Source organism: Schistocerca gregaria, chromosome 1, assembly GCF_023897955.1.
Source record: "Schistocerca gregaria isolate iqSchGreg1 chromosome 1, iqSchGreg1.2, whole genome shotgun sequence".
Taxonomy (NCBI): domain Eukaryota; kingdom Metazoa; phylum Arthropoda; class Insecta; order Orthoptera; family Acrididae; genus Schistocerca; species Schistocerca gregaria.
The window spans coordinates 763,045,001-763,071,932 of NC_064920.1; the positions used below are offsets into that span (position 1 = coordinate 763,045,001).

General features: G+C 37.5%; 2 protein-coding genes and 1 pseudogene across 2 annotated transcripts in view; 2 read left to right on the top strand and 1 right to left on the bottom strand.

The window, feature by feature from the left end:
• The window catches only part of LOC126268017 (uncharacterized), a 182,171-nt gene extending 181,497 nt beyond the window's left edge, over positions 1–674 (top strand). Inside the window, exon 4 of the mRNA XM_049973433.1 lies at positions 267–674. Within this exon, the coding sequence (XP_049829390.1) occupies positions 267–491 (225 nt within the window). The 3' untranslated portion in view covers positions 492–674. The remainder of the gene's footprint in view (positions 1–266) is intronic.
• LOC126268009 (60S ribosomal protein L4) lies at positions 554–18,425 on the bottom strand. The gene is made up of 8 exons (XM_049973421.1): positions 18,173–18,425; positions 17,410–17,587; positions 16,909–17,154; positions 16,543–16,667; positions 16,361–16,459; positions 15,850–16,121; positions 15,409–15,568; positions 554–814 (listed from the first exon to the last, which is right to left on the bottom strand). Exons 1-8 carry the CDS (start codon positions 18,173–18,175, stop codon positions 599–601), a joined length of 1,299 nt encoding a protein of 432 aa, XP_049829378.1. The 5' UTR covers positions 18,176–18,425; the 3' UTR covers positions 554–598.
• LOC126289520 (5S ribosomal RNA) lies at positions 10,897–11,014 on the top strand (annotated as a pseudogene).
• Positions 18,426–26,932: the final 8,507 nt, after the last annotated feature.

Consider the following 26,932-nt stretch of genomic DNA (forward strand, 5'->3'; position numbering starts at 1 on the left):
TTCAATCAAACATAGATTATACAAGGAACTTTGATGGAAGATTTAAGTCATCTCAGTTAAAATTCCAGTACCAATTTTTTTTTGTTCCATCAGCAGCAGAAATAGAAAATAATTCAACAATGTACAAGAAAATATTTTAACATTACATATTGGTTTTCCAGGGGGGGGGGGGGGGGGGGGTGAAGAAAAAAAATTATCGCTGGAAGCTATTATATCTATTTTAATGTAAGTACAAACTGCTTGTTGTCAAAATACTTTTCTTACAGGCAACTATCAATTTGAAGGACTTCAAGCCTGAAAATATAAACGTAACGCTTGCCTGCGACCATATACAAGTAGAAGCTGAAAATCAAGAATACACTCCAACATCTGCATCAAAGACGAAAGTTTGTAAGAATTTTATGTTACCACAAAACGTAATTCCCGACACTATTGAATGTCTTTTAGCACCTGATGGTACCTTGACAATTACTGCAAAACTGTACCCATAATTTTAAATTAATTGTTAATTCAATGTGGATCTACATAATGAAAAAGTTATACAGTTGTGATATTTTTCTTTATCTTTTATTTCTTCAGCAGAGAAAAAAAACTACAATTATTTCTTTGCTGGAGCGGCAGCTTTGGGTTTAACAGCCTTAGGTTTGGCAGCTACCTTGCCTACTGCCTTTTTTGCCACAGGTTTGGTATCTGCAGAACTTTTGGCCTTCTTTTCCTTCTTTGGGCGAGCCGCTTTTGCCTTTGCAATTTGTGCACGTCTCAACTCCAGCATTTTAGCACGCCTAGTTTCAGCAGGTGTTGGTGTCAATGTTATCTGTAACAAATGTTTGGCATATGTCATACTAAAATTTGTTCATAAAACTTATTAAATTTTAATTAAAACAATGGTTTCACTTTATGCAGCATTCCCTTTAGTTATCTTTTCTTAATATAGTGGGTATCTGTGCAACAATGTTTAATAACAAATCCGATAGTGTCATTAATATCGCAAATGATAGTTCATTAGAATTGTACCAGATCTTAAACATGCATTACTGCCCACAATGCAAATTGGAATTTTATTTCTCACTTGCCTCTTGTTATGTTGCAAGTCTTTCTACACTATGCCATTCTGCCAATTCATGCTCAAATGTAAGTATAAATATTTTAAGTACCTAATTTAACTTGTTACTGATATACAGATAAGAGGGCTGAAACACACACACACACACACACACACACACACACACACACACACACACACACACCAGTGGCTGATGGGGAGATGGGGTGGGCTGTTATACTTCAGTTGATAGAAACTGAATATACCTGGCCAGCATGAGAGCTATCCTTCACTGCCAACCTAACAACACCTTAGTAGACATGTTTAGCACGTTACTGGAAGCAAACAACACGCAGTCAATGACATGAAATAGGATGTCACTAAACTTTAATGTACTTCCAGTATACCCAAATTTTGTCTGCTACAAATGCCTCACAAAAGCATTACAAACTGATCAGACATTTGTATTTAGTCCATTCGGACCCAGACCCTATCAAATTTCATGAACAGTTCAAGGTATCAAAACTAGGTTTTAGCAAACTGAAGCGCACAGAGGCACATATGCTGTATTATCAAAACACTAAACTTTTTTATTCACCAATGTAAAGAAGTATGCAGTAGCAAGGTCAGCAGAAGGGACCATAAATATATCAGAAGGAATCATGGGAAATTCTCAGGCCCACTCCAAAACATCCTCAGCACCTTGCATGCAGCATGTCACCGCACTTTAGCTTGTCCACAGCAATCTAAAGACTAACTCACTAAGAAACAAAAAGAAAAAAATGATGCTGCTGCTGCCACCACCCAAACTTGATATCCAAAGCACACCAACAAAAAATACACTAAGTCAACAGCAGCATTTCTCCAGTTCAGCAATGTGAATAAAAACTATCTGATACTAATCGATAACATACGACAACAAATCTGATGCTATACTCAGAACCCATGTCACGCAAAGAGAGCAAGAACATGTTTATGCAATTAAAATTAAGCTATGCAGTATACTTATACCTGTTTTTCTTAATATATCTCAAAAATTTAAATTTTCTGACAAGCAAGGAGACCTCGACTGGCCCAGGTCTATTTCCAAGGTCAGTGCCCCAACAGCAAGTACAATTCTCAACAACCTAAAAGAAAATCACCTTTGAAGATATCCTAGAGTGTTTTAACAAAGCCACTGATAGCTGGCATTAAATCACTATCTTGAGATCACTGGCTTAGCTCTCACTATTTTTCACATCATGTAAGAAGGTGGCAATTTTCAGAGCCATTCTGCGCACCTCCCGCCACTAGCGGCCAATAATACTCGTTCTCTTTCTGAGCGGCTAGCAGTGTTACAGCTAGAGAGCGAGAATCTCACTACCACATGCTGCACTGTTTCCACACTTCACGACAACCTAATTATTCATTCAACTATCAATTTTTTGTTACTTTTTCTCACAGTAGTATAGCTGTGAATGTGTATATTGTAAATGTTTTAAGTGTTATTTTAAAAAATTCAAGTGACAGCAATAAACGTGAAGAACTTCACAAGCAGGCAAGGCAGATTATTTACCGCATATGTAACTTTTTCAAACGCGAATTAGAAATGTCTGCTACTGTTACATTGAAAAACAACAACGGACTGCAGAACCATGTGGTCTCGGCAAGAGAACCGTAAAGAGAATTGTAAATTAAGAGTCAGCTGTAGGAACCGTGGAAAGCATCGTATCACCCAGAAAGCATCAAAATCGCAAGAGACCAGCAACAACAATGTATTACCAAGTGCTCCATGTGAGTGATAAATGCTAGAAATAACAAAAACATGTCAGTTATGCAGGCTTCAGTGGTAAGCACTTCGTCAAGATAAAGATTTTTAAAAGACGACGGTTCCAGATGTTAGGTAGAGAGTTTAGTTCAGAGAAGTGACATGGGTGCAGTATGAACTATATCCTATATAAAGATTCACGATACAAGAGGAAGAGGTAGTTCAACGGTGTATTACCTTGACGAAACATGGGTCAGTTAGAATCATTCCAAGAATATCTGCAGGAAAATGAGATATGGAACTGGCAGTTTAAGTTCTCACAGGGACGAGTCCTTGGATAATCATTCTTCATGCTGACTCCTCTTCTGGTTTTATTTCTGAGAAACTTTTATTTACGTGCAAGAAAAACAGCAGTGATTACCATTCAGCAATGAACACTGTCAGTTTCGTAACATGACGCACAATTCTTTTCATACCTTGCTTCGAAATATGTCACTGCCATTTAGAATTCAACTTTTGAACAGCAAACATCAAGTACAAACACCAGAAAAGTGGATTTCCCCCTGCTTAAAAATAAAATTTAGCACCATATAAACCAGATTCATGATCTCCTGCAGCTTGTTAATTCATACTGTACAAGTCGTGTGACAGAATGCACAAACTTAAATTCCTTGCACGTGAATGGGATCACAGTTTTGGAATTTACCCACGCATCATGTCATTGTTGCCTAATGGAATTAGTTTGGGCAAAGTGTTTTAGGACTATATGGCGAAAAAGCATTCAAGATAACACACAGGGAATCTCATGTGCTTGAGGCAACAGACAATGAGGCAGACAGACAACATCCCACCCAGTAGTGTGGGCACAGTCTGTGTGTCCTGCCAAAAAGTTTCAGAAAAAATAATCTGACAGGGTAGTGATGGATATAAGCCTTCAACCTATCATCATAAATTTAAAATCATAGTTCGGGAACCAACTCAAATAAAAGTGATGATGGTATTACAATGTAGACTTTGGAACGAAAGTAATAATATTTCTTAGTTTAATTACGCGTGGTTTAAAAAATTTGACAACATAACAGTTTCATACAAAATAATGCTGATACATTTTTCCTGAGAAACACAACTAGCTCTTTATTAACATGAAGTGTCGAGCGCTATTAACAAGGGATTTCAGATCAATTCCGTCTTTCTGGATTTCCGGAAGGCTTTTGACACTATACCACACAAACAGCTCGTAGTGAAATTACGTGCTTATGGAATATCATTCAGTTATATGACTGGATTTGTGATTTCCTGTCAGAGGTCACAATTTGTAGTAATTGAAAGTCATCGAGTAAAACAGAAGTGACTTCTGGCATTCCTCACGGTAGCGTTACAGGTCCTTTGCTGTTCCTTACCTATAAAAACAATTTGGGAGACAATCTGAGCATCCATCTTCGGCTGACTAGTAAAGTCATCAGAAGATCAAAACAAACGAAAGTCATCGAGTAAAACAGAAGTGACTTCTGGCATTCCTCACGGTAGCGTTACAGGTCCTTTGCTGTTCCTTACCTATAAAAACAATTTGGGAGACAATCTGAGCATCCATCTTCGGCTGACTAGTAAAGTCATCAGAAGATCAAAACAAACTGCAAAACAATTTAGAGAAGATATCTGAATGGTGCAAGAAGTGGAAGTTGATCCTAAATAACTAAGTGTGAGGTCACACACACAGGTGCTAAAAGGAACTCAACTTCCACATGATAAATCAGTCTAATCTAAAAGCTGTAAATTCAACTAAATACCTAGGAATTACACTTATGAACAACTTAAATTGGAACGAACACACATAATGCTGTGGGGAAGACTAAGCAAAGACTGCCTTTTACTGCCAGGGCACTTAGAAAATGTAACATATCTACTAAGGAGACTGCCGACACTACACTTGTCCGTCCTCTTTTAGAATACTGCTGCGCAGTGTGGGATCCATACCAGGTAGGACAGAGTACATCGAAAAAGTTGAAAGGCAGCACGTTTTGTATTATCGCGAAATATGGGGGAGAGTGTCACAGAAATGATACAGCATTTTTGCTAGACATCATTAAGAGAAAGTCACTTTTCGTTGATACATAATCTTCGCACGAAATTCCAGTCACGAACTTTCTCCTCCAAATGCGAAAATAATTTGACACTCACCTACATAAGAAGAAACGATCACCACGATAAAATAAGGAAAATCCGAGTTTGGAATAATAGAGATTTGTGAAGGTGGCTCAATGAACCCTCTGCCAAGCACTTAAATTTGAAGAGTATACATGTAGATGTAGAATGAAAACCTCCTAGCCTTTTTCATTAGGACTTTGTAACTTCAATTATGCAAACTACAATGTTCAACACTTTGCCGACCACATTTTAAACCTCATTTTGAAGGCATGAGCTAGTAAGGCTGTAAAATGATCGTAATTGTTGTCGTCTTCAGTCCTGAGACTGGTTTGATGCAGCTCTCCATGCTACTCTATCCTGTGCAAGCTGCTTCATCTCCCAGTACCCACTGCAACCTACATCATCCTGAATATGAGTGGTGTAGTCATCTCTTGGTCTCCCTCTACGATTTTTACCCTCCACGCTGCCCTCCAATACTACATTGGTGATCACTTGATGCCTCAGAACATGTCCTACCAACCGATCCCTTCTTCTGGTCAAGTTGTGCCACAACCTTCTCTTCTCCCCAATCCTATTCAATACTTCCTCATTAGTTATGTGATCTACCCATCTAATCTTGAGCATTCTTCTGTAGCACCACATTTCGAAAGCTATTCTCTTCTTGTCCAAACTCTCTATCATCCATGTTTCACTTCCATACATGGCTACACTCCAAACAAATACTTTCAGAAACGACTTCCTGACACTTCAATCTACACTCGATGTTAACAAATTTCTCTTCAGAAACGCTTTCCTTGCCATTGCCAGTCTACAGTTAATATCCTCTCTACATTTTGCTCCCCAAATAGCAAAACTCCTTTACTATTTTAAGTGTCTCATTTCCTAATCTAATTCCCTCAACATCATCCGAGTTAATTCAACTACATTCCATTACCCTAGTTTTGCTTTTGTTGATGTTCATCTTATATCCTCCTTTCAAGACACTGTCCATTCCGTTCAACTGCTCTTCCATGTCCTTTGCCGTCTCTGACGGAATTACAATGTCATCGGCGAACCTCAAAGTTTTTATTTCTTCTCCATGGATTTTAATACCTATTCCGAATTTTTCTCTTGTTTCCTTCACTGCTTGCTCAATATACAGATTGAATAACATCGGGGAGAGGCTACAACCCTGTCTCACTCCTTTCCCAACCACTGCTTCCCTTTCCATGCCCCTTGACTCTTGTAACTGCCATCTGCTTTCTGTACAAATTGTAAATAGCCTTTCGCTCCCTGTATTTTACTCCTGCCACCTTTAGAATTTGAAAGAGAGTATTCCAATCAACATTGTCAAAAGCTTTCTCTTAAGTCTACAAATGCTAGAAACGTAGGTTTGAATTTCCTTAATCTAGCTTCTAATATAAGTCATAGGGTCAGTATTGCCTCACGTGTTCGAACATATCTACGGAATCCAAACTGATCTTCGCCAAGGTCAGTTTCTACTAGTATTTCCATTCGTCTGTAAAGAATTCGCGTTAGTATCTTGCAGCTGTGACTTATTAAACTGATAGTTCGGTAATTTTCACATCTGTCAGCAGCTGCTTTCTTTGGGATTGGAATTATTATACTCTTCTTGAAGCCTCAGGGTATTTCACCCGTCTCATACATCTTGCTCACCTGATGGTAGAGTTTTGTCAGGACTGGCTCTCCCAAGGCCGTCAGTAGTTCCAATGGAATGTTGTCTACTCCGGGGGCCTTGTTTCATATCAGGTCTTTCAGTGCTCTGTCAAACTCCACACGCAGTATTGTATCTCCCATTTCATCTTCATCTACATCCTCTACCATTTCTATAATATTGTCCTCAAGTACATCGCCCTTGTATAGACCCTCTATATACTCCTTCCACCTTTCTGCTTTCCCTTCTTTGCTTAGAACTGGGTTTCCATCGGACCTCTTGATGTTCATACAAATGGTTCTCTTATCTCCAAAGCTCTCTTTAATTTCCCTGTAGGCAGTATCTATCTTAACCCCAGTGAGATAAGCCTCTCGATCCTTACATTTGTCATCTAGCCATCCCTGCTTAGCCATTTAGCACTTCCTGTCGATATCGTTTTTGAGACGTCTGTATTCCTTTTTGCCTGCTTCATTTACTGTATTTTTATATTTTCTCCTTTCATCAATTAAATTCAATATTTCTTCTGTTACCCAAGGATTTCTACTAGCCCTCGTCTTTTTACCTACTTCATCCCTCAAAGCTACCCATTCTTCTTCTACTGTATTTCTTTCCCCCATACCTGTCAATTGCTCCCTTATGCTCTCCCTGAAACTCTGTAAAACCTCTGGTTCTTTCAGTTTATCCAGGTCCCATCTCCTTAATTTCCCACCTTTTTGCAGTTTCTTCAGTTTTAATCCATGAGTCATAACCAATAGGTTGTGGTCAGAGTCCACATCTGCCCCTGGAAGTGTCTTACAATTTAAAACCTGGTTCCTAAATCTCTGTCTTACCATTATATAATCTATCTGATACCTTTTAGTATCTCCAGGATTCTTCCACGTATACAACCTTCTTTCATGATTCTTAAACCAAGTGTTAGCTATGACTAAGTTGTGCTCTGTGCAAAATTCTACCAGGCGGCTTCCTCTTTCATTTCTTAGCCCCAATCCATATTCACCTACTATGTTTCCTTCTCTCCCTTTTCCTACTGTCGAATTCCAGTCACCCATTACTATTAAATTTTCGTCTCCCTTCACTATCTGAATAATTTCTTTTACTTCATCGTACATTTCTTCAATTTCTTCATCATCTGCAGAGCTAGTTGGCATATAAACTTGTACTACTGTAGTAGGTGTGGGCTTCGTATCTATCTTGGCCACAATAATGCGTTCACTATACTGTTTGTAGTAGCTTACCCGCATTCCTATTTATTATTAAACCTACTCCTGCATTACCCTTATTTGATTTTGTGTTTATAACCCTGTAGTCACCTGACCAGGAGTCTTGTTCCTCCTGCCACTGAACTTCACTAATTCCCACTATATCCAACTTTAACCTATCCATTTACCTTTTTAAATTTTCTAACCTACCTGCCCGATTAAGGGATCTGACATTCCACACTCCGATCTGTAGAACGCCAGTTTTCTTTCTCCTGATAACAACGTCCTCTTGATTAGTCCCTGCCTGGATATCCGAATGGGGGACTATTTTACCTCCGGAATATTTTACCCAAGAGGACGCCATCATCATTTAATCATACAGTAAAGCTGCATGCCCTCGGGAAAAATTACGGCCGTAGTTTCCCCTTGCTTTCAGCCGTTCGCAGTACCAGTACAGCAAGGCCGTTTTCGTTATTTTTACAAAGCCAGATCAGTCAATCATCCAGACCACTACCCCTGCAACTACTGAAAAGGCTGCTGCCCCTCTTCAGGAACCACACATTTGTCTGGCCTCTCAACAGATACCCCTCCGTTGTGGTTGAACATACGGTACAGCTATCTGTATCACTGAGGCACGCAAGCCTCCCCACCAACGGCAAGGTCCATGGTTCACGGGGGGAGGTCTTAATTGTTAACTGTCCATGATATCATTGGTTTTCTACATTACTGGTCAGATTCCCTGGAGTTATTTGTAGATGATGGTTAATTGTTTGCTTGTTCAATGGGTTATAAATACGGTCTCATTGTCATGTAGAACGTGTTAGAACTACAAACACTTTTTGGACATATGAATACTACTGTTAAAATTAAGCAGGGAAGAATAAGATAGTTTCTGGCATTCTCTGTACATGTCCTGCATGAGTGTCAAGAAAATTTTAACAGGAAAACCAGACGGTAGAAGGAGAAGAGGTACATCCGTGAAATGGTGATTGGACGATATGGAAGAAGATCTAAAGGTGATGGGACTAAGAAATTGGAGAAGGAAGGGGATGGACAGAAGAATGGAGGTAGGTGATACAGGAGGCCAAGGTTCAAGGGCTGCAGAGCCAACCAAGAAGAATTGAGCAGAAGTAGTTTTCAAGCAAATTTAATGATTTCAGTTTGTGCTCTAAGTTTAATTTTATTGTGTGTTAAATTTTTACTTATAATGCAATTCAAATAGCAATAAATGGTGATTATTGCAAGCAGTTTCAATGTCATGTTGTGAAACATTGTACTTTACATCTTCACAAAACTGTGTCAGCTGTTCTCACCTCCCGACGTCGCGCACAGTAACTGGAGCAGTGCACGTGAATTAATATTTCTCTCATGACGATCGATCGAAATTGGTTTTAATATTTATTATTCCTTCATAGATTTGAACATATAATATGATGCACCATAGGTAAACTAGCCTGGCTTATCTGCAGTAATGCAGTTCGGCAACATTGGCTTTTATATGGCCGCTCATGTGCAGTGCTCTCTCCCCCCCCCCCCACGCTTCCTTTCCACTCTGCCTCTATGCACTGAAGTGCTGTCCTAGGTGGCGTAGACTTAAGTAGAATTTTTTTTAAACAATAAAATTCTGTAGTACCAAATGGAAATATTAGTTAAATATTTCATGATATTGTGACCAAACTCCTTTACTTTGCTTTTTGTTTCTCGAAATTTAATAGATTTTTTTACTTTCACATGACTCAATTTTCACAAATATTCCATTTGTATAAAGAAATGTTTCACCATTTATTTTTATTTGATAATATAAAATTTTAGTAAAAGTACTACTAACAGGAATCCAACCGAGTAATTTCCAATATATGCTATGAGTATTAAAATGAAAAATGTTTTCCACTTAACAGTGCTATTAACTCTTCAGATTCGAGGTTTTCAGAATTGCGTCTTACTGTTTTGAGACATGGACGTTCAGAGACTCAACATCAAATCTTAGCAAATCAAGTAAGGGCAGTCCATATGGTCCTCTCTGAAAGTTCCTCAAATGTAGCTACTACCATATTCAGTTGAATACCGCAATACTTTTAAGAGCTTTTCAAGATCTTAAAATTTTCACTCTCCCATTTTAACATGGGCCAATAATAGATTAAGAAAGGAAGTTACATATATTTTTCCAGCACTGCCAAATGTGGGAGTACACAGCATTAGGCACCTGAATGACAAGGCTCTAATCACATTTTGGAAAATATCAAAGCAAAAAATACTACCTTAGAAACCGGTAACAAAATGGTTATAGACAGGACTACATCATGATCCTCTGATACCCAACTGCTTTTGACATTTCAAAGAAGATACAATTATCAGAAAGTAAATAGCTATACGTAATTTTGCATTGGCAACACTATTTCATGTAACAACAGAACAAACAGAAGTTTGTTTAACTTAGCAGTTACTTTTACTGAAGGTACAAACAGCATCCCCATGCAATCCTTATGTTAACACACAACCAAAAGCTCCAATCACTCACCACACAAGGACATGCTGAACGAGTTTTGAATTTTATTATTAACTAAAAATCCACATATTGTACAATTAAATCAGCAGAGTACTACCAAATCCCACCCAACACTTAATCCTGACAATTCTGTTACAAACAGTAAATGCTTTTGAATGAATTTCATCTCATTTATAAATATGATGCCACAGAGAATCAGTTTCCCTCTATATAACAACACTGACGTCTAGCAAGATTTAAGTAACAAATCTGTCCACATTTAAAGGAGCTATTCATCCTCGCGGACAAAAGAAGTTATTCAAAGTGGCAGTAGTTTAGTATTGCCATTGCAAAAGCCAAACATTATTTGAGTGAAAAAACAAACTGTCGAATTTCATCAACTTACTGTTAAACTAACCAATATTGTGTACACTCATTTTGTATGACACTGCTAACCAAGTTGATATATTTGACTGTACAGCTTACAATGCAAATTTGCTTTATTTATTGGTTCTCTTACGTGAAGCTGCGAACTATAAAGATGTTTCAAAATATTACCACATCGTAACTACATTCAATGCCATCAATTTTAGTTACTTAGTTTTAATATATTGTAATGAAACTGGCAACAGCCTTGTCGCAGTGGATACACTGGTTCCCGTGAGATCACCGAAGTTAAGCGCTGTCGGGCGTGGTCGGCACTTGGATGGGTGACCATTCAGGCCGCCATGTGCTGTTGCCATTTTTCGGGGTGCAGTCAGCCTCATGATGCCAATGAGGAGCTACTTGACCGAATAGTAGAGGCTCTGGTCAAAAATATGATCTTACGACCGGGAGAGCAGTATGCTGACCCCACGCCCCTCCTATCCGCATTCTCCATCGAGAATGACACAGTGGTCAGATGGTCCCGGTAGGCCACTCATGGCCTGAAGACAGTGCAATGAAACAATGTCTATGGTGTGAAGGGCTATAGGAGGGAAAATAAACTAACCTATATGTTTTACTGTATAAAGATCTCCACTTATGTATAAATGGAAACAACAATATGAACTATAGAAGCATGGAGGCAAGAAAGGTTAAGACGACAAACTTAGAAGGCAGTTACATTCATATCTAACATCCATAACATAATGCTTGCTCAATCAGTGGAGCTACACTCAACTTAAACAATTTTAGGTATTTAGTCTCATTAAAGTTACACAATTGTTGAAGTGTTGTGGCACTGGCTGTCAGCTACTGCTCAATTGCAGGTGACACAATAACAGTGAGTCACTTCAAAAATGCGGCTGATTTTAAGTAAGCAAGGAGTAAACTGCAGCAGACGGCATGTTTTGTTGCCCTGAATTTAAACTTAGATACTAAGCTAACCACAACCTTTTAGTGTGCAATATATTTCAGGAAACAGTGATCAATATCCTGCGGCAAAAAGAAATCATGATTGCTTTGTGCACAGTGATTAGGGCTAACCAATATGAGCTACTCTAGACAAAAAAAAATTCAGTTTCAACACTAAAAGTTAACTAATTTCACTTTGTCAATGGTTACTTGAAACTCATTTTCACTTCCTAAATGTAGTGCTACAGAAGAATGCTGAAGATTAGATGGGTAGATCACATAACTAATGAGGAGGTATTGAATAGAATAGGGGAGAAGAGGAGTTCGTAGCACAACTTGACAAGAAGAAGGGACCGGTTGGTAGGGCATGTTCTGAGGCATCAAGGAATCACAAATCTAGCAGTGGAGAGCAGCGTGAGGGTAAAAATCGTAGAGGGAGACCAAGAGATGAATACACTAAGCAGATTCAGAAGGGTGTAGGTTGCAATAGATACTGGGAGATGAAGGAGCTTGCACAGGATAGAGTAGCATGGAGAGCTGCGTCAAACCAGTCTCAGCACTGAAGACCACAACAACAACAGCTGTCGCGTAAACTGATGTGAAGTCCTCGTTAGCACTTGGTCACAGATTATAGGCAAAATTGGCAGATTTGACACAAAAAAGAAGGATAGGAAGACAAATAAGAGCAAATAAAGCCAGTACAATACAGAAACGATGTGCGAAAGTATTAGAAATGAACACATAAAACTGAGTAAAAATAGCAATCAAACTTTCACTATTAGATGGGGTGTGTGTGTGTGTGTGTGTGTGTGTGTGTGTGTGTGTGTGTGTGTGTGTGCTCTCTGAATATGAACGGAATGACAATTTGTTAACAGCCAATCCAATGAGTCACGTGATGCTGAGTGCTGTGATTGGAGGGGACTAGATCGAACATGAAGTGTTACCTATAATGTAATTTTAATTTAAGCACTGCAGCTTAATAGTTCGTGTTGCCCACTTCTGATTGGTGAGAGACCTTTAAGTAGTCACAAAACAAGCTGAACAAGGTGCAACCTGGCTCATTCTTTAGTATCTCGATTATTCTTGTACAGTGCTGTTACCCTAGAGATATACAGTAAAAACTGTAGAAAACATCCTAGGGAAATTGATATTTGTGTTCCCAGTATTTGGCAGAATAGGCAGCTAATTCGATTGAATTCAGATGCATTACATAAGGAAATACATTCAATACCTCTGGGAAAATATTTCTTCACAAATGCCACATCAAGGTTCGTTAATGGAGTAGCTTTTATTTTCACCGTTGCATATGAATTTATTGTAGCTGTTATTTCACAAGGAGAAGGGGAGGAGGTGGCAAAAGGAGAGAATATTTGCAGAAAAATAGTTTCCCTAATCTGCCATCCCCACCCCCAGCCCCAACCACGAGGAAAAGGCTAACTTACTTTTAATTTTCCATACTTCACTAAGAGTCTATGGATTTACTTAACCTACAATTCTGTCTATTCAGTTGGCAGCAACAGAATTCAAATCAAGAGCACACCAGTTCTGTTCATGCTGCACTCTTCACCTAAGAAGTCAGGTGAGACAGAAAGCAACAGCATGAATTCATATTGCACTTGCTAGAGACACCTGAACAAATTAAAATGTTCAAGTTGGGGCTCTAAGTGCATAAAATTGGACGACTAAAAATCACAGCATTCTTATATCAGTAAGCAACAATAAAAATTGTAAACAACATCCATTAATTAAGAGTTCGTACAAAACTTCTGCATCGAAATGTTCCACGTTTTTTGGAATATTATGAGGTAATTACACAATTATGAAACAAGTAGTAGAATTATGAGAATACAAAATCTTTAATTTTACGTGGAAAATTAACTAGTGATCAATGATATATGGTTCCTTTGTAATGTATCAAAGCATGTCACTGAACTAGAGACATTTTAAATAGTTCATCCTTTCATCACACTGCAACAGCATGAATGTAACATTGTGCAGGGTTACCACAAGTTTCCCCACATGAAGTTGGCCAATATGTGTCTGATTTCCAGGCTAGTTTTAGAGTTTTTCTCTGACAAATTTTGAGATCTCACAAATGTCAGGACTTCTCTCTCTCTCCTCATGCGAGCAAGAATCTTTTGTACTAAAATCACAATCTATTGTAATTAACTGTTTTAGATGGAGAAAGCAAGCCAAATTATGTATGTGTTTCATTAAAACCACTAATTTTATTTCAATTAAACAAAACATTTGGTGACAAAAGTACGCATTTCCTTGGAGTTGCAAGACATTTAAAAACCTTCACTGTTTTCAGAAATAACCCAGAAGAAAGGCCACTTACAATAAGTGTAAGGAAGAGTTTTGTAAACCAACACTATAGGTTGGTTCTACTACAGTCATCTTCAGTTATTACCCACTGTGGGTCAATCCAAATGAAGTGACGTCCGATAAAAATTAAGTTGGTTGCTTAACCATCTTTAAATATTTTAATTTTTTTATATGCGATTACCCTATAATTGAGAAGTTCAAAACAGGTTTTAAAAAATTTTACCTTTCACCTTTACTGAATGACAGCCACTTTCATTCCTAAGTGCATGACACTTTCAGTTTAGAGATGTTAGCTAAATTATGAATATGTCTGCACCAAGTTACAACATTGTAATTGACATGATTGTCTTGTACATAATACCCTATATTGAAAAATAAGTCAAAATGACCTCCAAAGTTTGGTATCCCAATTTTCAAAAATCCACTTTTAAGGCCCAAAAATAACAAACATTGAGTGAGTTATGATAGTATTTTTTTGCTATAGTTATATAGGACACACTACTATCCTCATATAGAAAACTTACAAATGTTTCCTTAATTCAGAGCAAAATAGCAGTTTAACATTTTTGGAGGACTATGAAGAACATCATCACTGATTTGGTAAGTGTTATGAAGACACCACTGTAACGATTTTACATTTATTCATAATTCATGTAACCTACCATGTTTTGAACTGCATAGCAATAACACACAAGGGAGGACTATGAAGAACATTATCACTGATTTGGTAAGTGTTATGAAGACACCACTGTAACGATTTTACATTTATTCATAATTCATGTAACCTACCATGTTTTGAACTGCATAGCAATAACACACAAGAATCAGAAGTGATATGGATAATATTAATGACAGACATCCTAACAGCAGGTTATGAAATATTTTTATAATTTAATTAAAACACCTACAGTAATGACTAAGGGTTGGAAAGGAGTAAGTGGGCAGCAGGAATGTCAGAACACAAAAATGCACTACAAGGCCACTCCCTTGACATGCAAACTGTCCATTGATTGTGACAACAAGGAGACACTTAGCCAATAGAACCAGTGAGAGAAAGGGAAAACTTGCACAGCTAAGATGTTAATGAAGCAATGGCAACTCATCAATGAAGAGTTTATGTAAATTGTGTACCACCTTCACATGATGTGGCAATGTAACACATGCAGACAATGCAATGCTAATGTAAAATGTTAAGTGCCAAAGGTGGGTAGAATAGATTGCATAACCTAGATTAACACAGTTTAGCACTGGAATTACATAGAAACGTTTCTTTTTCCCCCCCACAACTATAGAGCGCGTATGTCCCATGAGAGGGAAGCATACTATGAACAGAGTGGAAACCTGCTGTTCATGTTGCACTCTTTCAGAGCACTTTATTAAACCAAGTTCATTCAATTGTGGACACTTAGATGCATGGGTCTACGAATTTTATGGCAAAGCACTTGCTGATTGATTACAGTTAGCTGCACTTACCCCCCTTTTCTTTGCAAGAAGTTGGTCCCTATCTTCTTTACGCTTTAGTGCAGTGAGAATTGCCTTCCTCTTCAACACAGCAGCATAAGGATTCAACTTCAACATAGCACGAGTATTTCTAAGCGGATTCAGTTTCCTCACACGACGGACCACTTTCTTCCTGCAAGTAAGTTAGTACATCAGCAAAAACAACATAATTAACCAGTAAATATTTATCATAATGAAGATCAGATGTCAACAATAATCACTGCAAATTCATAACCCAGTGCTCAAGGGTTTATCATCATTTTATCTTTTAACTCAATTAGTAAGACTAAGTCTAATTATTGGAAAGAAATTTTACTGTTTATTACAAATAATATGAGCAGGAACATATGACAACTGCCAGTTTTGAGAACATGGCAAAAATTTATGGTATTCTCAGAACCAATAACCACTTACTGTGGCGGCCTCAGAACTTTCTTGATTTCATCAGCTTTCAGAAGACGTGACAAATCAGTATTAGCCATTTTTGGCATGGGTAAGTTGTACCCCTTTTTCAGAGATGCAGCCTTACGCCATGAGCCATATAATTCATCCAGTTGATTAAATGCAGACTGAGTCCAAATAACAAACCGTCCTACATGTCCACCAGGTGCAAGCTTCAGTAAGTTCAATTTTGTAACATCAATAAGATCAACACCAGGAATGTTGCGGAAGGCTTTTGTAAGGCCCTACAAGAAACAGAAAATTAAGTGCGAAAAAACTTCCTTTGTGTGACAAGTACGTGTCAGCAAGATTAACATACTTAAGCACATCCTATTAGAATGACAACAGCAATAACAATAACAATAATAATAATAATCAGATGTCAACAATAATCACTGAGACTTCATAACCCAGTGCTCAAGGGTTTCATCATTTCATCAACACAAACTCAAAAACCATGCAAGAGTTACACATGTTAGCAAACCTGATCTTTTCCGTAGATTATCAATGGGCCTCGTCTCTGAATACGGCGGCGGTTCCTCATTTTCCCTTTCCCTGCTCTAAATCTGCGGGATTTGTACACCTGTTTGAGAGGGGAAAAAATGCCAATTAATTTACATTGTAGTTATTCTAGTACTCGAGAGAAAATATCAAGTGAAATATTACCTTCTGAATGTCAGTCCACGCTTTGATACGACGCAGAAAAATGACTGCCTGCTTTGTTTTGTTGTATTCCTGAATTTTATCTTCAACCACCAATGGGATTTCAGGAACTTCCTGTATCATGTGACCTAACAATAAATGCACAATTTAACACTAGGATTATATGGAAATCGAACATAATTCACAAAAACAACAAAACAGACGTTTTTTTAAACTGTAGAGCACCTATGCCCCGATCACAGTATGCTTACTCTGAAGGGAACGCCAAGTTGCTCATTTATATTGCACTTTTTCGGAACACTTGAATAAATTGAGTTTGCTCAAGTGTGGACATTGAAGTGCATATGAAATTTCTTGCAAAACACCTACCCTTAGACATGACTAAAGCAGGAACACCAGTAGCTGCAATGGCAGACACTACCGCATATCTCTTTTGATTGACGTTGATCTTGCGATGCCAGCGGCGCCATGGTTTAGTGGGAGCAAACATCCTCCCACCACGGCACATGTTACCGAAAGCTCCTTGTCCTGAACGGTGAGTACCACCACCACGGACACGGGGAATACGAGCAACAGCACGACCAGTTCCCCATGATTCTGCACTTGTCTGATGGCCTACAATAAAGCACCAAATTAAGAAACATGCAAAAGTAAAAAAAAAAAAATCTTAGAACTGTTATACCAAATCAGATAAGTAAATTTTATCATTGATAATCAAAAACACGGACCTTGAATTTATCATCACACTGGTCATAATAACTATGCATGATGGAATAAGTAGCAACTTGCCAGTCATTCCAAACAGTAAATAGAAATGTAAATGATAGCCTCTTACAAGCTCATAACCTTAGAAATAGAAGTAGAACATACCTGCATCCTTGTTAACACAGTATGGTTGTCTGTGATTCTTGCTCATGCTATCATGGATAAAATTCACCACATCTGGTCTTATAGGTGCCTTGAACACCGATGGTAAGGCAACTGTTGTACCAGTGGGTTCATTTTTATCGCTGTGTATATTGATCAGAGGGCGAGCTGTCGAGAGAGACTGGAAAGGAAAATCACACCAAGACCAATGAACTTGCAGCATTTCAAACTGTTTCCGTTTTAATACATATAATTTATGATCACCTTAATTTCAATTTGGAAACGTTTAACCATGAGCACATAACTTACAAAAATAAAACTACACACATTGCCAACCTCCGTAACAAAAACGCAATTTCCAACAGAAGGCAGTTAGACCTAAACCCGAGGAAATAATTATAACTGGCTACAGTTTCTTCGGTGTTGCACATGCGCAGGTGAGGGGGGGGGGGGGGGGGGGGGGGGGGGTAACGTAAAACGGATACTGTTAGGCACATCAGGTCACACATTGAAACAAAAGATCCAAGTGTTTCACATGTCAAGATATGACTCTAAATATCAAACTTCCGTAACTCTTGCAAATAATTTAAAATAAATAAAAGAGCATACGAAGAATCCGGTCCTCTACCCACGCGAGCACACAATTTTAGCCGAACACGTGTTACAAAACCAAAACATTCTATTCCCACAGCAAGATTATCTAAAATAATTATGAAATAATTAATAACTTAACAATTTCTAGACTTATTTTCTAATCTCGTATTACCATTTTAATTCCTTCTTCTGACCATCCACCGAATACTTTCACCACTACTTCAGATCCGCCATAAAAAGGACGAACGAACACGTTGGTGGAAGTCCGGAAAGCACTGCTGCCAACGCTTGCTGTCAGAGACGGAAATTGACCAGAGATAATTTACTGCAAGCAAATTCCTAATTGTTATCTCATTTTACTTGTTCAGTAAAGGACAATTAATTTAAGAAACTTTTCAGGTATTGAACCATATAGCGAGAGACGTGGAAATGCTCCATTTTAGCCAGAAAGTTACCCATGAAATATTTCCTTCGGAAACTCGATCCCAAGGAGATTATTCAACATCTTCACACGACGAAATAGAACGTGACAGAACAGAACAAGACAACTGACTGAAATGCATAAGCTACAACCAGTATTCGGCATTTCTCATTTTGGATTCGACAACTGTTTGGCCTTAGGTTCATGTGACGTCCCTCAGTTGCTGTATGGTTCAATACTTTATGCTGACAGCGAATTTACGGAAGATTTGTTAAAGATTCGATTACGGCTAAATAACTGTGACAAGCAAGAATGTATATGTCATCACAGCACGTGAAACTTTGCTCTGGTTCCTGCCTAAAAAAAAACAATCGAAAATTGTGACATATTCGGAGAAAACAGCAAAACGTTCGTAACAAGTGAGAGTATAAATGTCATTGCTGCTGGTTTCTCATGCAGCATTTTAAGCTGTGCCCTTTGAAATCCCTACCCAACCACACCTTTGGCAAACGCGACTAATTCTGGGGGAAAACAGTTAACAATATAAACATCACTGCTGGTCGTTTCACTTGTAGAAGTTCCATCTTTAGTTTTTTTTGTCACGTTGAAGTTACTACAGCCTACACCATTGTGGAGCCACCGCCAGCTCGCTCAGTGCCACTTCGATAACTTGCGTCCATACTTCATGGGGTCTGCTGCACGAGCTCTTACCAATTGAAATTAGGTCTCATCTCACCACGCTACAATTTTTCAGTCACGTAGAGTTACACCAATGTGTCCTAGGACAGGCGCTACAGATAATTTTGTGCTGTTAATAAAGGTACTTGATTCGGTTGTCTGCTGCCATAACCCATTAACGACAAATGGATACATGTGAAGTGCGTCCTACATTGATTTATATGGTTATTTCAAGCAGTGTTGCTTGACTGTTAACACAGACAACTCTACACAATCACTGCTGCCCTCGGTCATCAAGTGGAGACTGTCAAGCACTGCACTGTCCGTGCTGACAGGTAATGCCTGTATTTGGATTTCTAGGCATAACCTTGACACTGTGGCTCTCTGAACATTCAATTCTCTTACGATTTCTGAAATGGGATGTCCCATACATATAGCTCCTGCCACCATTCCAGGCTCAAAGTCTGTTGATTCCAGTTGTGTGGCGATAATCATATCAGAAACCTTTTCACATAAATCACCTGAATACAAATTATAGCTCTGCCAATGCACTACACTTTTACACTTAGTGTAAGAGAAACTGCCGGCATCTATATATGTGCACATCGCTGTCCCACTACTTCCTTTACCTCAGTGTATAACAAGAGTGCGAACATTGATAATAATAATAATAATAATAATAATAACTCATAATTTTAGCAGCTGATGACATGGTTCCTCCCTCCAATGCCACTGTCGAAAATTTCTTATCAAGAAGCCTTGATGGTGTCATGTTGTGACATGATGCTCCAGGCCACTGACAGCCTTTGTGAATGCCACCCTCTGAAGTGCATTGCCGAATGTTTCTACGTAATGTAACATCATGCTATTTTATGTCAAGTGTAATAATCCTTTAGTTCACAGGAACCGATTTCTTAGGTAACTGTGAGAAACATTAAAAGTTTTTCACTTATTTTCAGTTATGCATGTATTGAACTACCAAAATTTTTCATTTCATAAGCAGCCATAACCTACGAACAGATTCATGACCCTAATCTGACATACAAATAGGGTAGCAAAAATTTTTTAGAACATTTCATGTAATACTTGACTGCTATGGGCACATCACTGTGGAACATTAACAATTTATGAAACAAGTAATTTTCAGGTTAACATATGCTGCTATAAAGAAAGAGCTAACCTCCTGTTCTTCTATCTGAAGCGAATGATACAGTTTTAGCGTCATATTTGTCTCATGCATTGTGGACTGAAAGATCACAAAAAATAAACAGCTCTTGCCATCTTCAGTAGAATTTGTCACCTCAGCCATTTTCAATTGAATGTTACGTGCTTCAGATGTGCTGAAATCAAGATGGTGATTTCTTGACTTGCATCTGTCTGCCAAACAGAGCACAGGACATGTGATCTAGTCTACCAATCGAAATGTGATACTATCATTTTCTGAAAAATGTACCATAACTAATGTAAAATCTTTTGCTTAGCATCCAAACACCTTAACCGTTATGCTAACGTAACTGGTCGCTGAAAAAATTCCTGTAGTACTTTAAAGAATCAAGCAAAATATCGAAAAACACTGTCGGTATGACTATGAATTACTCACGTTTCGTCGAAGTACAATAGGAAATAAACAATTACCGCCAATATTTATTGCGAAAAAGCGGTTAGTGAGAATGAATTTCCTTGCTATCGCCTGAATTAGGGGGGCTTATTGCTTGTTTGATTTAATTAATTAATAGAATATGAAACACTTGGCATAAAGAATGCTTTTTCCAAACTTTCTTTTATAGAAAGTCTGCTATCAAGACATTGCTTTTGTTCAATTACTTGATTTATGACTGAACATTTCTAAGACACTCGTCCGCGCTCTGTACTGCAGTCAAACTTTGGCAACGTCGTTCTCTGTTCATTGGCTGACTGTAATTTTGACGTCAGATGCGCATAAAGAACCTAAACTCGGCCGTCGTCGTAAATGACGCGCACTTTAGCAATGGATACTTTGTCATCACAGTTAGTTACAGTCAGATTACCAGCAGCACTATTTATAAATTGTAATCAATTGAAGGACATGTTAACCGAAGGAATCAAGAGACTTGGAAATAGGACTGCGGATGTCTCATATCCGGTCGTAAGTGCGAATATGAGAGAAAATAGGTGCAAGACACATCTGATTCAGGTAGCCTAATGTCGGTGTTGGATAAGAAACTCTATGAATTATGTGCAAAGGAGAAGAAGTGGTCGTTGTATAAGATACAGGGCATGAGAATACGAGGCACGATGAATGTCAAATGTGCAGATGTTAATGAGCAAGTGAGCGCAGATTTTGAGTGGCAGTTACAGGTATTTAGTGCAAAGTTTTTGATTGTAAATAATTTTACAGTGAAAGCCATACTAGAACTCGATTTTCTAAAACAGTATTTCATATTACTACTTTTGAAGAAGGGATTTGCATTTGTGTTCATGAATGATGAGAAGATTTAATTAAAATTCGAAGACAACACAGAAACAGAAGGAATTTATTTTCTAGGCCTAATTGTCATAGAAAAAGAAGAGGGAATGAGAGTCGAGAATGAAGAGAAATGAGTGGAGAGAGCTGTTGGTGAAATTAGCTATGAACCAAGAAGAGACTGTGAAGAGGTTCAAACAGGTGATTTGAGGGAAGATCTTACCACAGTTTTGATTATAGAAAGTAATGATTTGATGAAAGATGTGACTCAAGGCTTCGATCGCAGAAGTTTTGAAGAAGACAAATGATTCATAAAATACTGGAAATGACGAAGAATAACATGTGGATGAAGAGACATGTGGGCCAGTGTTTTAGAAAACGAAGAGCAGCGAGTACATAGGATGCAACATAATAGAAACGGATTATCCAATTCTTAACGTTAGAAGATTGGTTAATACTTTGTCAGACGCATCAGATAAGGAAGAGGACATGAGTGAGGATGAAGATATTTCAGACAATAGGAAATGTTTGGATGTACTGATGGTTGGAGGAGAGAAGAAAGGGAAGAAAAACAAAGAAATGCATGATAGAAATTTTGAACATAATCTGTGGTGCAATCTGTTTGAGTGGAATAACCAGACAGAAAATATGCATTGCGAATTTCAGCAAGGTGAACAAACTTGATGGTGAGGCTGTAAACGAAAATTGTGCAGTGTGATGTAAGAAAGAAAAACTTTGTACTATCCATATCTTATGATAAGAGAGAGGGAGCTTACTGTGTACGATAAATTGCAATTAAGATCTTGGAAGCCATCATAGAAGTGTCAATATTTAAGCAGCAAATTCTTTTACATGTTTTATGGACTTTCCCAGCCGTGGAAAATTGTACACCACAGTATTAGAAACTCTATTAAGCCGAATCTCCACATTTCACACATCAAAGTATTTAGAGAGAAAAGTTGTGTAGAAATATGCAGAGACACGACATCCAGTCTCTGGTCTGTTGTAAGGAGGTATGGTAATAATGTAAAATATTAACTCAAGAAAAGCAGAAGAGTTACTAGGTAGTAAAAGCGATTTTTTGCATGGAACAAGTGCAAGTATCATCAGAAGAAGTCAGGAGATACTGAGAAGGAAAGGATTTAATAGATCAAAGTCTATAGTTTCCCAATGAAGATGTACATATTGGTTGAGGGTTATTCTTTGTATGTTCACCAGGTATGATAGAATGCTAAAAAAGAAGGTATGGAACTCGATAATTTGATCTGAAGGAACACTGCACTGTGAGGATTTACAAGATGTGAAGGATAGACTAACTGTAAGGATTTAGTAGATCTGAAGGAACACTGTACTGAGAGGATTTAGCAGACATGAAGTGATGCTATAAATGTCAATAACTGATGAGAATGCAATACACAATTTATATGAGTATTTGTTAGGTGATGAGAGTATGATGTGATAATTTTTATGTATCTTCCCATAATGTTGACACAACATTGATCCTGCAGCAGGTAGTGGCAGTAGAGACTTCAACAGTACACAAGCAGCAGTGATGGCAACAGTGGTGACTTCAAGTTCATCAGCATCGACACTTCGGGCAGCAGCGTTATAGCAGAAGCAGCCAGCATAATCAATAAGTTAAGTATTTGCATTGATAGTGTTAATATGTGTGAACCAGCTAAGTAATCGTCAGTGATGGAGTTTCCAGTGATTAAGCAACCACCGAGTGTGTGTGAGCCAGTTAGTCCAAAATCTTTATCTGGTATTATTGTTACAGATGATATTAGTGGGGCAGATAGTCCAAAATCTGAGAAGGGACATGTAATTGTGGATGATTCAATGCATGGCTATGGGAAAGCTGACAAACTTGAACTCTAACACGGGGGTATTGAATTAGGGACAGAGACAGAGTGAGTACAGACAAGTGTTGCAGAAAATTTAAAAGCTGAGATTAAGAAAATTAATTCTGATACGGAAGATATGAGAGATCCTAAAGTAGAAGTTATAAGGGCAGGTGTAGGCAAATTTTCTGAGGAGGTTTGCCTAAATTAACACCAGTCTCTACACAATGGAAAAAGAATTTGAGGACAAGCAGAAAAAGATATAGGAAAAACTGGGTGGCGAGGTAAAGAATGGTGTGCTGAGGCCAATGCATTTGAGGAAAAGAGCACTAAGTCAGTTAACAATTTTTCTGATAGAACCACCGACTGTGAAAAGAAGTGGTGAAATATAGGTAACAGGTGAAGCATCGATTAAAAATGATATGTTGTAACAGGAACAGCAGATTAAAGATTCACAGGCAGAATTGAATTCTTTGGCAGCAACCAGGCTGCTACTGTGATAGGTGTTTGTGGGTTAATTCAGAAACAACAAAGCGTTTTGCAGGTAATAGAAAATACCCTACAGTTGATTTTCTTATTATATGTTTTAGAAAGGGCAAAAAATAATTGCCAAAAAGACATCATAAGTGGAATGCTCAATCACAGGAAAATATCATGAGTCCTCCATTTACAACCTATGTTTATAGACCACTGATTAACTTGAACAGGCATTGAAATTCAGGCGACATAACGCAAACAGTAGACAGGGAAATGGGTACTAGAACGATAACAGTAGTAATATCTACAACAATTATAATGATCATAACAGAAATAATTATCAATGTAATAATAATTTTTAAGGGGAAATGGAAATAGGAATTCATAAAATCGGAAATCAAAACTGGGAATGAAGATCTGAGAGCAGGAGCTTCACAAAATGCAACACCAGCATGAGTGATCAGAAATTAGAGAGCCCTATAGCTCAGGCCCAGAGGTGTAGAAATAAATCGGTGTTGAAAAGTGCATGTTATTTTAAAAATCCTGAACGTGTCGAAAATTCGGTAAAGAAGCCACAAATGTCTGAGATGAAGGTTATAACAAGTAAAAATAAAATGGGGAATAATTTTAAGCAGCACATATATGAAAAGGGATCACGAAATATGGTAAAACGTGTCGAGATATTAGATTATGAGGATATGGGGCTGAAAAATTTGTTTTGTGAAAGGGAAGTGAATGATGGAATGAACGTATTTTCCTTGAAAGATACTGTGGTCAAAAGGAGGCAGATGTGGATCTGAATTTGATGGAGGTGGAGTGTATGACAAATAAATAATGCACTACACAGTTCAACAAATACAGTAATGTAGGTGAAAGTAATGTAGATAATTTTGTATTGGAGGACGTAGATGAAGCTATCTGTGAACCCAGCACAGCTGTAGTCTCGCCAGCTGGAGATAAATTTTGTGGTTTATCAATGGAAATATGTGGTCATATTTTTGAAGGTGGCATATCAATAGTCTTGTCAGCTGGTCGCTCTGTTTGATTAACTTGTTGTGTGGATGATTTTCCATGTTTATACAAATTTTCATTTCTTCCAGTATGTTCATGATGAGTCCTTTTGATCGTATGTGTAAGATATGAAGTGCAATTTCGATTCTGTTGACATTCTGGTTTTGATTTATTAAATGCATGAGGAGACTCGAGTAGTTGCTATTACTATATTTAGTGTGTTATGTAAATCTGATGTTAAAATTTCGTCCTGTTTGTCCAATGCAAAACTAAAACTGTCACATGTATTTCTGTGTATTCCTGGAATAGCGTATTCTGGTATTTTGGTTCTTCCAGAGTGGAGGAACATGATTAGGTTGCAGGTAGCTCTGCATGCTAGTTTTGTGGGTATATTTTTTAGCGTATTTTTCATTTTGTTTGACTACTTTACCATGTAAACTACTGGTGCAACTAAGATTTTTTGATTAGAATTCATCTTTTTAGCATTGTATTACTGTCTATTGGTTAGTCTGTAGGTTCTGTTTGTTCTTTATATATATATATATATATATATATATATATATATATATATATATATATATATCAGTGCACACTTCACTGCAGAGTGAAAATCTCGTTCTGGAAACATTCCAAAATATAGAAAAATACTTATTACAGGGATATATGAGATAACATATTTTTTTGTGTCATTCTTAATGTTCTACAATTTTAATTGTGTTTTTTTATTGTAGGTATGCCACAAAAGACATACCAATTTCTCATAACGCCAGGTCCGTTTCTTGTGACGTTTCAAATGTTTACACTAAGTAAATTAGTTAAAAAATATTTCTGTACGCATATGTAAATCATGTTGCCCACCCATGCAATACATAAGAAAATATGATAATAAACTACGTGAAGCTGTAGCTGTTAGAACCTGTGCTATATAGATAAAAATAACACTATCAATATTATAATGTTCCTGGCTGGTGTCTGTGTAGAGACTTTCGGAATTTTTGTGAAAATGCTATATGATAAACATGTTGTATATGTTGTGTATATATTTTTGTATTAACTTTGCCACATAATATGTATTTTTCTACTGATTTATCCTATATCAATTGTACACTATAATGATTTGATCTACTGTACAAATAATAATAAAAAGAATGAAGGAATAAACAACCAAACAAAGACTCACACATGTACCAATGATCTACATAGGAAAACTGTCAAATAAAATGAAGAATACTCTAAACCATACAACCACAAAATTAGCATTCAGAACGAAAACAACCTAAATATAAAACTCCACTCTGCAAGAGCCAAAATACCAACATATGCCAATCCAGAGACATACATAACTGCATGTGAGAATGGTGACAAATTTTACATAAGACAAATAGGACGAAATATTAACATCAGATTGAGAGAAAATAGTAGAGATGGCAACAGCATCCAATTGAGACTCCTCATGAATTAAAAAAAAATCAAAACCATGAAGTCGACAAAATCGAAACTGTACTTCAAATCTCAAATATAACATCAAAAGGCTCACCATTAACATTCTAGAAGAACTGTAAGTTTATGTAAACGTGAAAGATTATCCACACAACATATTAAACACACAGACTGACTTCAAACAGAAATATCACTAGAAAATTTTACTGACAATAAACAAACAAAGATTGCACAAACAACTAAATTATCTGTAACTTCAACAATACTACTGGGTATCTGTAACCACTTTGTATTTATACAGCATTATTGAGAACTGTCAACTAGCTCTCAAATTTGTATATGACTTTATTTTAACATAAAAACAGCAATTGTTGACAAAAAGAGTCATCAACAATTCAATATGCACACCTCGCCCAGTTAGATGAAAGTATAAGTATAGGACGAACTCTGTGTAAGATATTGCAAAAGTAAATGAAATTTACCGAATGAAATTTTCACAGTTGTACTAAGGCCTATTTTATGAAGTATAGTAAAACTGTTAACAGCTAACTTGGAACATTCAATTTTAAATATTTAGTAGAACTCTTCACGCTGTAATGCTCATGCACACAATAGTTATGT

What these genes read in the sequence shown, in the direction of transcription:
- LOC126268009 (XM_049973421.1), bottom strand. An exon ending in TAATCTACGGAAAAGATCAG is followed by an intron (nt 16,122 to 16,360) that starts GTTTGCTAACAT and finishes TGTTTCTTGTAG; the next exon opens with GGCCTTACAAAAGCCTTCCG. An exon ending in AAAGTTCTGAGGCCGCCACA is followed by an intron (nt 15,569 to 15,849) that starts GTAAGTGGTTAT and finishes ACTTACTTGCAG; the next exon opens with GAAGAAAGTGGTCCGTCGTG.